The 13,100-nt window shown below is 54.8% G+C and overlaps 1 protein-coding gene across 8 annotated transcripts in view; it reads left to right on the forward strand.

The window, feature by feature from the left end:
* Window positions 1–6,978, forward strand: part of SSH1 (slingshot protein phosphatase 1) — a 41,608-nt gene extending 34,630 nt beyond the window's left edge. For 6 of the 8 annotated variants that reach the window (XM_032984839.2, XM_032984840.2, XM_042805201.1 and 3 more), the window contains 2 exons: window positions 836–1,466; window positions 1,961–6,978. In XM_032984839.2, coding sequence (XP_032840730.2) covers window positions 836–1,466; window positions 1,961–3,235 — 1,906 coding nt within the window. In that variant the 3' untranslated portion in view covers window positions 3,236–6,978. Of the gene's footprint in view, window positions 1–835; window positions 1,467–1,542; window positions 1,726–1,960 lie in introns of those variants that run through there. The other 2 variants (XM_032984843.2, XM_032984842.2) reach the window with 2 other exon arrangements.
* Window positions 6,979–13,100: the final 6,122 nt, after the last annotated feature.

Consider the following 13,100-nt stretch of genomic DNA (forward strand, 5'->3'; position numbering starts at 1 on the left):
CTCCATGGAGTTCTGTTCGGGCAATAGGTTTTTCTGTAGATGTCTCGCACACGTGTGTCCTGCTCAAGGACACTGGCAGGGTGTGTGTGGTGCTCTAGTCTGAAGGGTCGTCTTTAGAAGGGCAGATGCCTGTGCTAATTGTGTTTTCCTAAACCTTTTCTATGCCACGCCTCCCTGGATGGAAATTAGCTGTCTTCTAGGGAGATCGGCTCTCCTTTAATTCAGTGAGGGTTTCTCTGCATTTGGGAAGCGTTTTTGTATTTCTCAGCAGCCAGTACTGTTCAGCAAAACATTGTTCTTGTTTTATGAGGCAGAACTGAGCTCAGACAGCGATGGAAGCAAATCATTTGCAGTTCTGGATGACTGTGCCAATCACAAGTCTTTGTCATTGCAAGCACTGTCGTATCTCATAAGGGTTTCTGCGTGCTCTGCTTGGCCTCTGCTCTACTGGGGGAAGAGGAGGAGAATTTTTCACTCTGGCTCAGCAGGAACTGTGCCATGAGATGTGCAGAGACGTTGGTTGGGTGTGTTCTGCTCTGACAGAGGGCTCGGTGCCCCTCAGCCCTGTGGAGCTCCCCCCGAGGGCTGCTCCCATCATGGGGGCGGTGCAGGGCGCTGCTGTGAGTCTGCTGGGCCAAAGAGACTCTGGAACAGGCAGACGGGAGGGACAAAATCCTGATGTCACAGCTGGTTTTGTCCCAGTGGGGCTGCCGGGCTGGACCCAGCGGTCAGCCCCTCGGCTCCGGGTCGTGGAAAGGGACAGACGTTCCCGAAACTGGGCAGCCTGCGCTTCCACGGGAGTCACTTGTGTCTTTGTCCTTTCCCCCCCCCGCAGCAAGCAGCGCCACAATAAGCTGTGGAAGCAGCAGGCAGAGAGCAACCTGCCCCAGAACACAGACGGCACCACGGGGTCGGGCGACTTCTTACTGGAGAGTTTAGACATCGACCTAGAAAACCGCCTGGCTGACCTGGACACGCCTTCGCAGTCGGCGTACCTGGACAACCGCGCCGGCAGGGACGTGGCTGTGGGGTTTAATTACTGCTTCCGTCGCCTCTCGGACACGCTGCTGGAGAACAAGATTCCCGGGGACAGGGAGGGCTTCTTCCACGTGGAGGAGCTGGAGCGGGACGCGCTTGCGGAGCGCGCTGCCTCGCTGGTGGGACAACCTCCATCTGCACCGTCCGAGGGAAGGCTGCTGGAGACGGCAAAAGCCCTGGAGACAGCAGAGCCGCTGGCAGAGCTGAGCAGTTTCACCGAGAAGGAGGTGAAGAAGAAACTGGACTTAAGCTCCCGTAAGGGAAGGATAGTGCTGGGCCCCGGGGACCCAGGGGAGGACGGTGTCAGGGAGGAAAATCCGATGGAGAAGTGGAAGCGGCGTTTGTCCATGCACAAGGAGGAGAGCAGGCTTAATAGAGAGAACTTGAATAACAACAACAGCAAAAGGAGTTGCCCAGAGGATTTTGAGGTGCGTATGGAGTTGAAATGTAGGTGATTAGCATGGCTGACTACTGCAAGTGAAACTGCTCTTCTCATCTTCATAGCACAGTTTCATTTGACTTGGATAAAGCCTTTCATTCCATGATGAGCTTCTTCCTTTTCGAAGTGCTTCTGAACATGGCTTTGCTTGCCCAAGCTATGGATTTAGATGCCAGAGAGAGAGCGCACACATGCGAGAGTGCCCTGTAAACTGCTTTGGGCAACTTGCTTGCATGACCATCGCTTGAAACGGTAGGTATTCTTCTGTTGAAGATACTGTCTGCTGAGAAAGTACGTGGCTTTTGTTCCTGCTGCAGGGCCTTAGGAGAAGAGATGGGCTTCGTTTCAAATCTGCTTGGCTGTAAATATATCATGTGGTCTGTGCCTCTCGCTCTGCTGATTGCTGACGTTCTGTTCTGTGCACATTTATCTGTACCTGTTTTCTTTTTTTGTTTGTTTGTTTGTTTGTTTCTTTTTTTTCAGCATGATGCCGTATTTGGGATCCTCAGTAAGGTCAAGCCTTCCTATCAGTCTTGCACTGACTGCATGTATTCCTCGGCCAGTTTGTCTCCCGACTCCTTTGGGGAGCAGTGTGAAAAGCTGAACGCCAGCACTGCGCGTCGCAGCACCACCATCTGCACACAACCAGCCCTCCTCTCCCACGTCAATTCCAACTTGGCGGAGCACCTGCCCAGCAAGGCACACTCAGAGGAAGCAATCAGAACTAAAAGTAATGAGGCTCCTCTTCCTCTGCCAGCGGGAACTGGTATGTTAGAGGCTGGTACTTACAAATCGCTCGATCAACACTTCAGCATTTTGGGGAAAGGGAAAGATGCACCAAAAACCCCGGTCAAAACTCTGCTGCCCAGGAGAAATTCACACTGTGACAAGAGCCTTCTTAATGCCGAAGTGGTGAAAGAGGAGTGTCTAGCCAGAAAAGACAGCAAACCTAGCAAGGATCTGAAGTACTTGTTCAGCAAAGACTTGGAAAAACCAAGTGCAAACAGTTACTTGATGCAGCATCAGGAGTCTCTTATTCAGCTGCAGAAGGCAGGCTTGGTTAGGAAGCATACCAAAGAGCTGGAGCGGCTGAAAAGCCTGCCCTCGGACGCCTCCTCGCTGCTCAGAGAGAGTCCCCTGAGCAGAGTTGACTCCAGCATCGTGGAGGAAAGCGAGGATTTGGTTTCGCATCCCGGCCTCCTACCTCTTCTGGGACCAGCAGCGCTGATACGCGAAGAGGCAGGAAGCGATGTGGAGAAGTTCGAGATGAAACGCGTCTTGGAGGGGATCTCTCCGAAAACCTCCGTGCCTGTCGTGTGCCGGTTGGAGCACACGAGCAGTTTCACCAAGGACTTCCTGAAGACCATCTGTTACACCCCCTCCTCCTCCCGGAGCTCTAACCTGACGCGGAGCTCCAGCAGCGACAGTATCCACAGCGTGCGGGGCAAGCCCGGCCTGGTGAAGCAGCGAACTCAGGAGATCGAGACCAGGCTGCGGCTGGCTGGCTTGACTGTGTCTTCTCCTCTGAAAAGGTCCAACTCCCTCGCCAAGCTGGGATGTCTTAACTTGTCCTCTGAGGACTTATCGAGTGACATGGATGTGTCAACCGTAACGGACTCAAAAGAGGCTGTTTCGAGCGAGTCTTCCGTGCTCTGTGAGCCACGATCCGTGCTGAGGAGTGCAGATGTCACCTCCAAGCTGGCAGCGAAGCCAGCGGTCGGAAACTTGAAGAACACGCTTTGGATGGGCAAAAGTTGATGCTTCCTGTGGGGGGGAGTAGGGGGGTGGATTTTTCTTTTTGTTTTTTTTTTTTTTTTTTTTTTATGACATTTATTCATTGCACCGATGCAGTTTTATCATCTGACTTGCAGTAGTTCATCTGATGCCACCTCTTCTTCCCCTCCTTGTACTCTAAGTGAGGAGACAAAAACCATAGTGGGTCATGATGAAGGGCACAAGGGAAAATAAAATGTATTGCATGGCTTAGAAGAGGACTTTGTGTGTGAATTGCCTGTTGTCCTGCAGGATGCTATTCTAGTACTGTTTGCCAAGTATAAGAATGTGGTTTTGTGTGTGTGTATATATAGATAGATATTTGTATCTATTTATCTATCTATCTATATATATAAAATGCTGAAATACTGTTTCAAAGACTCGATGAAATACTTAGTCATGACTTTTTTTTTTTTTTTTTTTTTTTTTTTTACAGAACAAACACAAGTCTCTAGTTAAAACAGGGCACTTGTGGAAAAATCCTTAAAATGGTGACATGAACACTACCTCTGTTCTTGCTGACTTTTAGCCTTGGTTTGTTGATTGTGGTTTTGTTTTTTTTTTTTAAAAAAAAAAAAAAAAAGGCTTTTCCCACAACACCTACCGCTGTTTGAAGGTATTCCCTTAATGTTCACTGTGAAGGCCTGGAGGAGTGTGGAGGCGGAGGCTTTACGGCCGCCGAGTGACCTAGCTGTGAAGTGGAGGAGTATCGAGCCGTGTTCGTGTTGACCCTGTGACCGGCCGCCGTTTGTCCGTCCGCGCCGGGTGACCGGGTGACTCGTCACAGTCTCCTGTTGGTGCCGGAGTGACACCCGGACTGTGTCGCTGTCCCTGGTTTCCGCTCCCCTGGAGACGGTTCGTGTTCTTTGGGTGTTTTTGCTGTCGTCGTGCTTTGTAATGTCCCAGTACTAATGACGAGCCTGGCCAGTAAGTGACCGTGGACCCTAGCGAAGCTTTGTGTGATGCTGTGTCAGTGTCGTGGATCCTGTGTGAGGGACCCTTCTTCGTCGGGCGGTTGGTGACGCGCCGTGCCAGCGACATGGCCCGGGAGGGACGGCTCTCCCGGTGTCCCACGCCTTTGAAAGTCCCCGTAGGCAATAGGTGAACGTGTGTCTTTTCTGATTATTGCTGTTGGTTTGGTAGAACAGTTCCTACGCCCCGGGTGTGCCAGCAGCCTGGGAAGCTGTTGATGAAGTCCAGGGGGTTGTTTGTGCTGGGTGGCAGGAGGGCGGCTGGCCCCAGGGCGGGTGTACGTGTCCCCGCTCCCGCAGAGCTGCACCAGCCTCCTGCCCGGGCTGACAGAGGCGTAAATCCCGCTCTCGGCGGGGCGCGTCCTTCGGGGCGAGCAGTCAAACAGAAATCCGGGCTTGCTCCAAAGAGAGAGGGATCCCGAAGGTGCGGGTGAGATCTTTTGGAGGAAGGCTGGCAGGACCAGCAGGGAGGAAGCCGGGGGCTGCCTGTGCCCTGCAGCCGTAGCCGAGGCAGCGCGTCCCCTCCCGTGCCAGAGGCCTGGCCTGTGGGGGACCGGTCTGTCCTGCTGCGGGAGATGCTTGAAATGCAGCAGTTCACTGATGCTGTACGAAACGCACGTTTCCTTCGAATATTTTGGGCAGCCAGCCAGGTCGAGACTGGCCAAGTCAAGAGGGAAGAGCTTGAGAGGCGTGTAGGGGATGTGCTGCAAGCCGTGGTGCTCGCCGGGTCCCGGCTGAAGCCGTGCTGGCTGCTTGTGCCTTCGGGGTGATACTCTGAAGCAGGCTGGGGGCTCAGAACAGATCGCAGGGGTCAGCGAAGGCCAACAGTTGGATTTGCTCAATTAACAACGAGGCTGTGAGTGCGAGCTCTCCCGTGTTTTAAAATCTCCCATCGAAAGCCATTCTTAAAAATCCTCTTTGAGGTGGGGGAGAGAGCAGTCATTCTGAGTCTGTATCTATCAAAAATCCGCTGTCCTGAGAAAGGGAGCCATGTGTTTCCCTGTCCTCACTGCCCAAAGCGAACCTTTTTTTCCTTAAGCATAAGACCTCACATTTTTACATTAAGTGTGAGGAATTGTAGGGACTGGCAATCAGTAAATAAATGTCCCTCCTTAGAGTCTTAAATTTGATGTACATTTTTAGCTTAAGGCACGCTTCCCATTTTACCTGTGAAAGCTGATTTGAAGCAAAAGCAGCTGCATGAGGGAACCCTGGAAAAAAACGCACAAGCTTTTGTTTTTCAGGGTTGAGAAAACGCCGGGTCGTGCTCAGAGCAGGAGTGAAACACCCTGTACCTGCTATCGGCGTCCCCCGGGTGCGCGTCCACACCTACTGCAATAAATAAATTGCCTCTATTTGTGTCGTTCTTACTGTCCTTGTTTGCGGCGGGGGCACGCAGGAGGCCCCGGGGCTGCGTGGTGCCCGTGCCGCTCTGCCCGCACCGCGCTCGCGTTTCATCCCCGCACGGGCTGATCGTTGGCCTCAGCTTGCAAGAGCCGCTCGCACCCTTATTTTTCTCCACTATACGCTACACCAGCACCTTCCGCAGCGCTGCCGCCACTTCCCAGCCAAGGGAAGAAGCGAGGGTCGGGTTTGAATAAATGCAGAAAAATTCCGTTAACTGATGCAAGCGACCATAACAGATTTCCTGCCTGGTTTTGTGCCTGCCAAGTTCTGCCGCGTACGAAGCTGCTGTCCTGGGGCGTAGCTCGGTGCTGAACCGCCTTCCCCCGGCCTGGCGCGTGGGCTCGGCTTGCGCCGGACCAACCCCACCACTTGGCTCGTCGGGCTCGGGGCTGCGTCGTCGCGACGCTGTCGGGATAGAGGCACGGTTTAGCAGGAGTCGGTCTCGAAGCCAACGTGCGCTAGAAGCACTCGTGTGCCATTTCGAAGGTTTTTGTAGCCAAACCTCTGATGCTTGCAGACTTCATTAGATTTGTTGCATGAGAAGGTAGATGTGTCCTCTCCTGTGTATTGTAATTGTTCTTTTACAATTGAGTGCCTTAATAATAGTTTACAAATACTGTGTATTTATGCTGAGCTGTTAAACTCTGCTGTTTGCTGTTCATATATATATATTTTTTTTTTTTTTGGTGCTTTTGGTGTTTCCGGTGGCAGTGAGACCGTTACTACTTCTGCACATCACCCTCCCGGCTGAGCTCCGCGCTGCTAACCACTTCCCTTCTGCTGTGTACGTGGCAAAACTGAAGGGCTGTGCCGTGCCGGCTGCCGCTCCCAGTGCCCCCCTTTATCTATGCATCGCCGCCGGAACGCAGACGGGGGGGGGGGGGTCAGGGGAAACATCCCACCTCCGCAGAGCGCCGAGCGTGAATCCAACCCCAGTCCCGTTCTGCCAGAAAACCCGAAACGCCCAAAACTTGGCACCTTATTTCCAATCCAGGCTTTGTCGGTCTGGGCGGCAGCAGTAGCCCATCTCCTGGCTGGCCTTGCCGTGCCGGGCTTTGGCGCCGTCGTGCCCCATCACCCCTTGCAGGTGTCACCCACCCTCTGCTGGGAACCCAGCCCGGGAGGTGGAGACCAGCCTGGTTAGACCGTGACCGCAGGCCTGGAGAGGAGGGGTGGGTGAGTAACGTGGAGCTGTTCCAGTGCATTGCTGTACTCTGGTAACAATGTTCCTTTTATTTCATGGTATTTCTTAATTCTGGTTTTATATTTAAATATGCAGTATTTTTTGTACTGTACGTTCGCGGTAGGGGATGCATAATGCACTTTTTTTTTTTTTTTTTACTTTTGTTTGTAAAAACGTACTGTATATTTTATGTGCTTCTTGTGAGGAAAAATAAACTTTTTTGTTTTCCTTTTACAAACGAGCTTCGCAGCGTTTTTGGAGGTGGGGGAAGGATCAGCCCGGCCGTGGGGAACAGGCCCGAAGGGGGCAGAAAGAAAAAGAGCCGACGGGTGCGTATCATGGGAGCAGCAGCCCCACGTTATCTCCTCGTGTCTGTCCTGGCTGTTTTCTGCCACCCCTGAAGGCCAGATCAGGAGCTGCCTTTGTCCTTCTCGGTTGTGTCCTCGCAGCACTGAGGGTATCTCAGCTGCTCTGCTGGGATGGTGAGCACTGCAAAAACACCCGAGCTGCAGCATGGGCTCACTTGTACAGTTTGTTTTTTTTTTTTTTTAAGGAGAAAAGGGAATGAAATAGAAATATGCTTCAGTGCTGGAGGCAGGAGTAAAACCAAAAGATGTAATCTTCTGCCTAGCCTCTTTCCAGAGAGCCCAGGCTGGGCCTAAGGAGAAGCTGCTCCCGTTTCAGCGCACGTTCCCCGGCACCAAGCGGATGTTGGCAGCGGAGCCGTCGCGCATGCAAAGGCGACGCCTGCGCCGTGCTCAGCCCTCCCGGCACGGTGCACGGAAAAGGACTTATTTGGAGAGGGGCTTGGTGCTCCCGCAAGCGACGTGGGCTTTTAAATTCCCACAGCCCCGTGCTCCGGTCTCCTCCAACGAGCAGATCCCCAGTCTGAAAGCCGAGGAGCGAAATCCTGGGATGTGGCTCCTCCGCCTTGAGCCGATCCTGCTGCCGCCCCACCAGCCGCCCGAGGTGGGACCAGCCCTTCCCAGACATTCACCAAATTTTGCCTTTAAAGGCAAACAGCGAGCATCTGTCTCGTGTGCCTGCGAGGAGTCTTGTTACTGCCTGGGATTGTTCTCGCTCTCAAAGCTGCTTCAGGGAGGAACATGTCAGTGTTTACCTTGGCAGGGCAGCAAAGCGCAGGCTGGGGATGCTCTCCAGCTTTGGCACACTTGCTAATTGCCTCAAAGAGTCGTTAACCCCCACCAGAAATATTTGCTTTTTAGGAGTTTTTTGAGGGGGTTGATTTGGCTTGGAGTTGGCAGCTGGCTGTCACCCATCAGTTAAACACCCCAGAGCGTGATTTACTGCTGCCCCGAGGAGCTGGGACCCTCTGGCTGGGTCCAACCAGCCAGACCTGGGCAGGAACTGGCACTTGCCGCGAATTTGCCAACTCCTCACGCGCCAGGAGCTCCGGCCACAAACTCTTTGGGGTGAATTAAGTGATTTAAGTCCTACCGCAGCCTTAGCAGAGACCGGGTTTGATTCTGGGGTGATAAGGGTGCAGCATTGGGGGCTGAGGGGGCATTTTCCTTTCACCTCGCAGCCCGGCGTCACCCTGGAGCCGTATGGGATGGCTGATGCCTCTTCGTATCACCGGGCTGCGCTCACGGCTTTGCAGGCACTCACGCCCGGGCAGCGGTTCACCAGCTGAGAAAATAATCTGCAGATGATGGAGGACGGAGCGCTGGGCTGCCCTGGGGTGGGTTTGTGAGGGCTTTTGGGTCTTCTCCTCACACCTGAGAGCATCTCCGGTGGTGATGTGGCTCTGCCCCCGGGCGCTGAGCTGGGCTGCTGCTGCGCGGGCAGGTACCCGCTTGCGGGGACTGAGGTTTCAGGAGCTGGAACCGGGAACTGGAGGACAGAGACCCCAGGCTGAGTCGCCCGGCATGGAGCGCTTGGCTTTCTGTCAAGGCCTTCCGAGAGTTGCCCAGACACGCTTACGTGATGACACGCGAAGGAAAACAGTGGGAGGGAGTGAGTGTGTGTGTGTGTGTGTGTGTGTGTGTGTGTGTACAGCTTTTACACCCCGGGGTTAACTCTCCAGTGCTGAGCCACAGCAGAGCTGGAAGCTGCAGAGCCCCAGTTTGGGGAGACAAGAGCTTCTGAGGTCCTTGGGACGGAGTCTGTCCCTTGGCCAATGCCATTTTGGGGTCAGATGTTTGCTGTTAGCTCATTTAATTCACACTTCCCTTGGCTGATTCACAAGACGACGCTCCCTGCTCATCTCGGCTTCCCAAAGATGGAGATCTCCCCAGCGTAGCTGTCTGCAGGCTTGTGTCTCAAGAGTTGCATGTCGGAGGTTACGCTTTAGAGAGGCGCCACAAGACGGGGCTGTGAAATGGCCGGAGGGTGCCCTGTGCCTGCTGGTGAGTCTGGGTGTCTTTTTTTTTTTTTTTTTTTTTTTATTCTTGTTATGATTGCAAGTGGGTTCTTTACGGAGCGGTTCTTGTTATGGCCGAATGTTACATCCTGTTGTGATGTTGCTATGGCAAAGCCAGGCAACATCTGGAGCAACACAAATTCTCTCTCCGGCGACCGTCGGAGAGTTTATTTATAGCCTCGCTGGCGAAAGGAGATGCCTGAGCATGAAGCCTCCGGGGACAGATCGTGGAGGGGGCAGCTGGGCGCTGGGTGCCCCCCTGGTTGGGACCTGGAGCGGTGGGAGGGCTCGAGGACCCTCTGACTCCCTTCTTTGCCCTTGGTGGGAGGAAGGTGCTTCCCTAGCAGCGCTTCCCAGTTTCAGCGTGGGGTTGGGTGACCGTAGGGGCACTGAGCAGATATTGTAATGCTGTTTTTGGGGGAAAAGAGATTTGGCCGGTGAGCGAGGCTGGGTTTAGTGAACAAAGTGATGAGGGCAGAGAAGCAGCAGGAAGGACGCGAAGGGCCGTGGCCACACTGGGACACCAGCAGCCCAGTGCAGCAAAGGGGAGAAGCTGCTGCCTCAGCAGCAAGTCTCCAGCTGCCTGCAGCCCCAGGGTGATGCCTCAGTGTCTATTTACACTGGGTCGTGGCTGGACAGCCACACTGTCCTCTAAAGAGGTAGAAATGTAAATATTTTTCTAAGCAGAAGCTGAGAGTCAGCACCAATGGGGAACGAGCTGGTTTCTACAGTGGATGGAGGGGCGGGGGGTGCTGGTGGGGTTCCCTCGCTGCCCAGCGTGCTGCCGTGGCAGGTCCCCTGTGCGCACACACACACACACACACACACACACGTGCATCTTGTCTCATGTAGCAGCAGCTCTGCTGCTCGGCTGGGGGAGCAGCTGAAGAGCCCGTCGGGTTTGCTCCAGCCTTGGCCCTCGCCCCGGGCATTGCATATTCCCTAAAAGTCTCTTCCTCGCTGGTTTGAAGGATGGGGCAGCAGTGGCAACGTTACTGCAGCTGCCATTTCCTTTTATGCAGACAGTTCAGGAGCAGAAACCGCGGTGCTCCCATGTCAGACTTTTCCTGAGTGTTTAATAAGCAGCTCGCAGGGAAGCAGTGCAAAACGCTGCAGGGCAGGGCAAACCCAGGCCCAATGACCCAGCTGTGCAGCTTCCACACCAACCCTGGGCTCTACGATCCCCACACAGGGCAAGCCAAAAAAATCAGGATGATATCCCTAAATCATGACAGTTTGCAAGAAACCTAGAATGTGTTTGGCCTTGACATGGGGGGACCAAGAGCGCTGGCTCAAGGGGAAGGTCCCCGAATTATTGATCAAGTCATCATGCCAACATCAAGGGTGCCTGTGTCTGGCGAGTTTATCCCACAGAGAGGTGACTTGGCTTTAAAAATTTGTCGTTCGCGCAACTGTCAGCAGACCTTGCTGCAGTATTTTGCTACCAGGAGGGATCAGTGCTGTGAGGTTCCCCCCGCCGCCGGGGTCAGCAGGGAGCATCGCCTGCTCCTGGCTCGGCTCGGGAGCCCGGCCGCCAGCCCCGGTCCTGCTGGGAAGCAGTTGTGTTTGTTTTGGGCAGCCTCAGCCAGGATTTAAAACTTCCAGCGGTAACAAATGGTGGTTTGTCTCGCTGCAGAGCAGCCCTGCAATGTGCGTTGATAAAAAAATAGCCCTGTGAGAGCCCTGGCTGGCTCCCAGGCTGATAAGGGCTGGGATAACCGTCGTCTCTCGCTCCTGAGCCGGCTTGTGGAGCAGGGGACGAGGTGGTGGCATCAGGAGAGACTGTGGTCCAGGCCTCAGCCACGTGTGAGCGCGTTGGCTGTGCTCAGAGGGCTGCCGGGGTCCCTGGGGGCTCTGGGTGAGGTCCCAGCAAGCTTTTACCAGCCCCACTGGATGCCTTTAGCCTGGGGCTGGGGGGCAGGTTGCTGGGGGCTGTTTGCAAACTCTTCAGGCAGTTCAGCCCCGGAGGTGCCTGCGCAGGCTGTGCCACCGCTTGCATTGCTGTAGGGACCAGCTAGGTGTTTTCCTGCATCCCGGATCGGGCTCGGGCAGCCGGCACCTCGTGCACCATAAAAGGCAAAGCGCTGGGGAAGAGCTGCCGGGGTGGGAGCCGCGGCGGCCGCTGCGGCTCGCTGCAATGCCAGGCATCCCAGCTGTGTATAAACGGATTAAAACCCTCCAGCTCTCTTGCTCCCCCTCCTTCCGGATTGTTCACAGGAGCCCGTTTGGCAGAAGGATTATCCAAAGGGAGGAACTTTCTGCTCAGAGGGTTGTCTAGAGAAATGCCCAGGGCGTTAGTAGAGATTTTTGCTAAGCTGCGTTTTGGAGTCTCCTAAGGGAAACTTGTTTCTGAGGCTGCTGTCAGGCTTCTCTGTTTATCTCGCGCAGTCTTCGTTATGTCACAGCAGTTCCCTTCGCAGTAACGTATTCCCGCAGATAATTCCAGCCGGCCCGTCTCTGCCCTGCGTGCTCTGTGCAGGCGGTATCTCTCCCCGAAATACTGGGACGCAGACCAAGGCTGCGCGCCGCTTCCAAGGAAGGAGCACTGGGGGGGACGCTCCGTGTCCGCCGGGCGCCGGGCAGGGAGGCAGGGAAGAGTGCCAGGGGCACGGATGCGGGTTTCCAAGCTCTCCGTGAAACCCACGGAGGAGCTGACGGGGGTGATCCTGCCTGGATGAGCCGCAGCAGGTGACCTGGCAGTAAATCACTCTGGAAGCAGCGAGACCAGAGGGAAGCCAGGGAGGATTGCTGCACGGGACCATAGGGAGTTATTGCTGCAGCAGGTTGGGGAAAAGAGAGTCCCTGAAGAAAGATGCGGATGGGCAGCAAGTCCTGCTGGTGAAGTGCTATGGACCAGCAAATTAGAAGCTGGGGGGTGGTTTTACAGTTATTCAGGTGGGATATATTTGGGTAGGGACCAGCGTAGCATCAACTCTGACAGCTGTTGTGTTAGGAGAGAGCCTCCTGCCCTGCCGCAGAGGATGGGCTCCATCATACCAACGTGCATTTTCATCTCTGCTGGCCATGAGGCTAAAAACGCCGATTCACATGACCCAGGCACGGAGGCTTCCAAGCTGCCTCCGTCTCTCCCAGTAGCAGAGGAGGGAGAAGGCGGTGCTGAAAGTCTGCCGAATCCCAAGGTGGGAAGAAATCTTGGCTGGCCAGTTTCAAAGCGTTTGGACCAGGAATTACGGTGACTGAGCTGCCAGCCATGGAAGCCTCCACCTGGCAGTACTACGGATATGTACGAAATGACAGAAGTAAGGTGAGGGGGAGAGACTGCACGACTTCCCGGGGAGCCTCTGCAGGGACGTGTGAGGATTATACTCAGCTGCAACTCAGCCAGGAGGGTCTGGGGCACAGGCTGGAGAGAGGGGATCTTCCCGACCCTGGGAGCGACACGCAAGCCCCTGGCAAGAAGTCAGAGATGAGCAGCAGTGGGCAGAGAGGGCCGGGGGGGCTGGCAGGGGACTCGTGCTTGGAAGACCACCCCGTGTCGAAAGGGTGTGGGAGAGGGGAGGAGGGAGAAGCCCCTCCGAAGGTGTACGAAATGGAGGTTGGGCACAGGCGAGCGGGCACGGGCAGGACGGTGAAGCCGGTGGTGTACAGGCTGGAGGAGAGTGAGTACAGACGCCTGATTGAAGAGGCAGAAGCAGAACCTGAGGAGGAATGGGAAGCGACAGAGCACAAGGTACCTGTGATTCAGGAGGGCTACCCAGGGGATGGGAAGGCGGCAAGTCCGAGCCTAAACAGGCTCAACGCTTTCCAAGGAGTCCTGAGGAGGCAGATAAGCCGTTCGGACTCTGAAAGCAGTGCAGAGAGCAGGCAAGTGAATAAACTGACCCTGAACTCTCCCTTGGAGAGAAACAAGCCGAGTGTCCCCATCAGGTCAGATAGCTTCGAGCG

Source organism: Tyto alba, unplaced genomic scaffold, assembly GCF_018691265.1.
Source record: "Tyto alba isolate M040663 unplaced genomic scaffold, T.alba_DEE_v4.0 Super-Scaffold_44, whole genome shotgun sequence".
Lineage (NCBI taxonomy): Eukaryota > Metazoa > Chordata > Aves > Strigiformes > Tytonidae > Tyto > Tyto alba.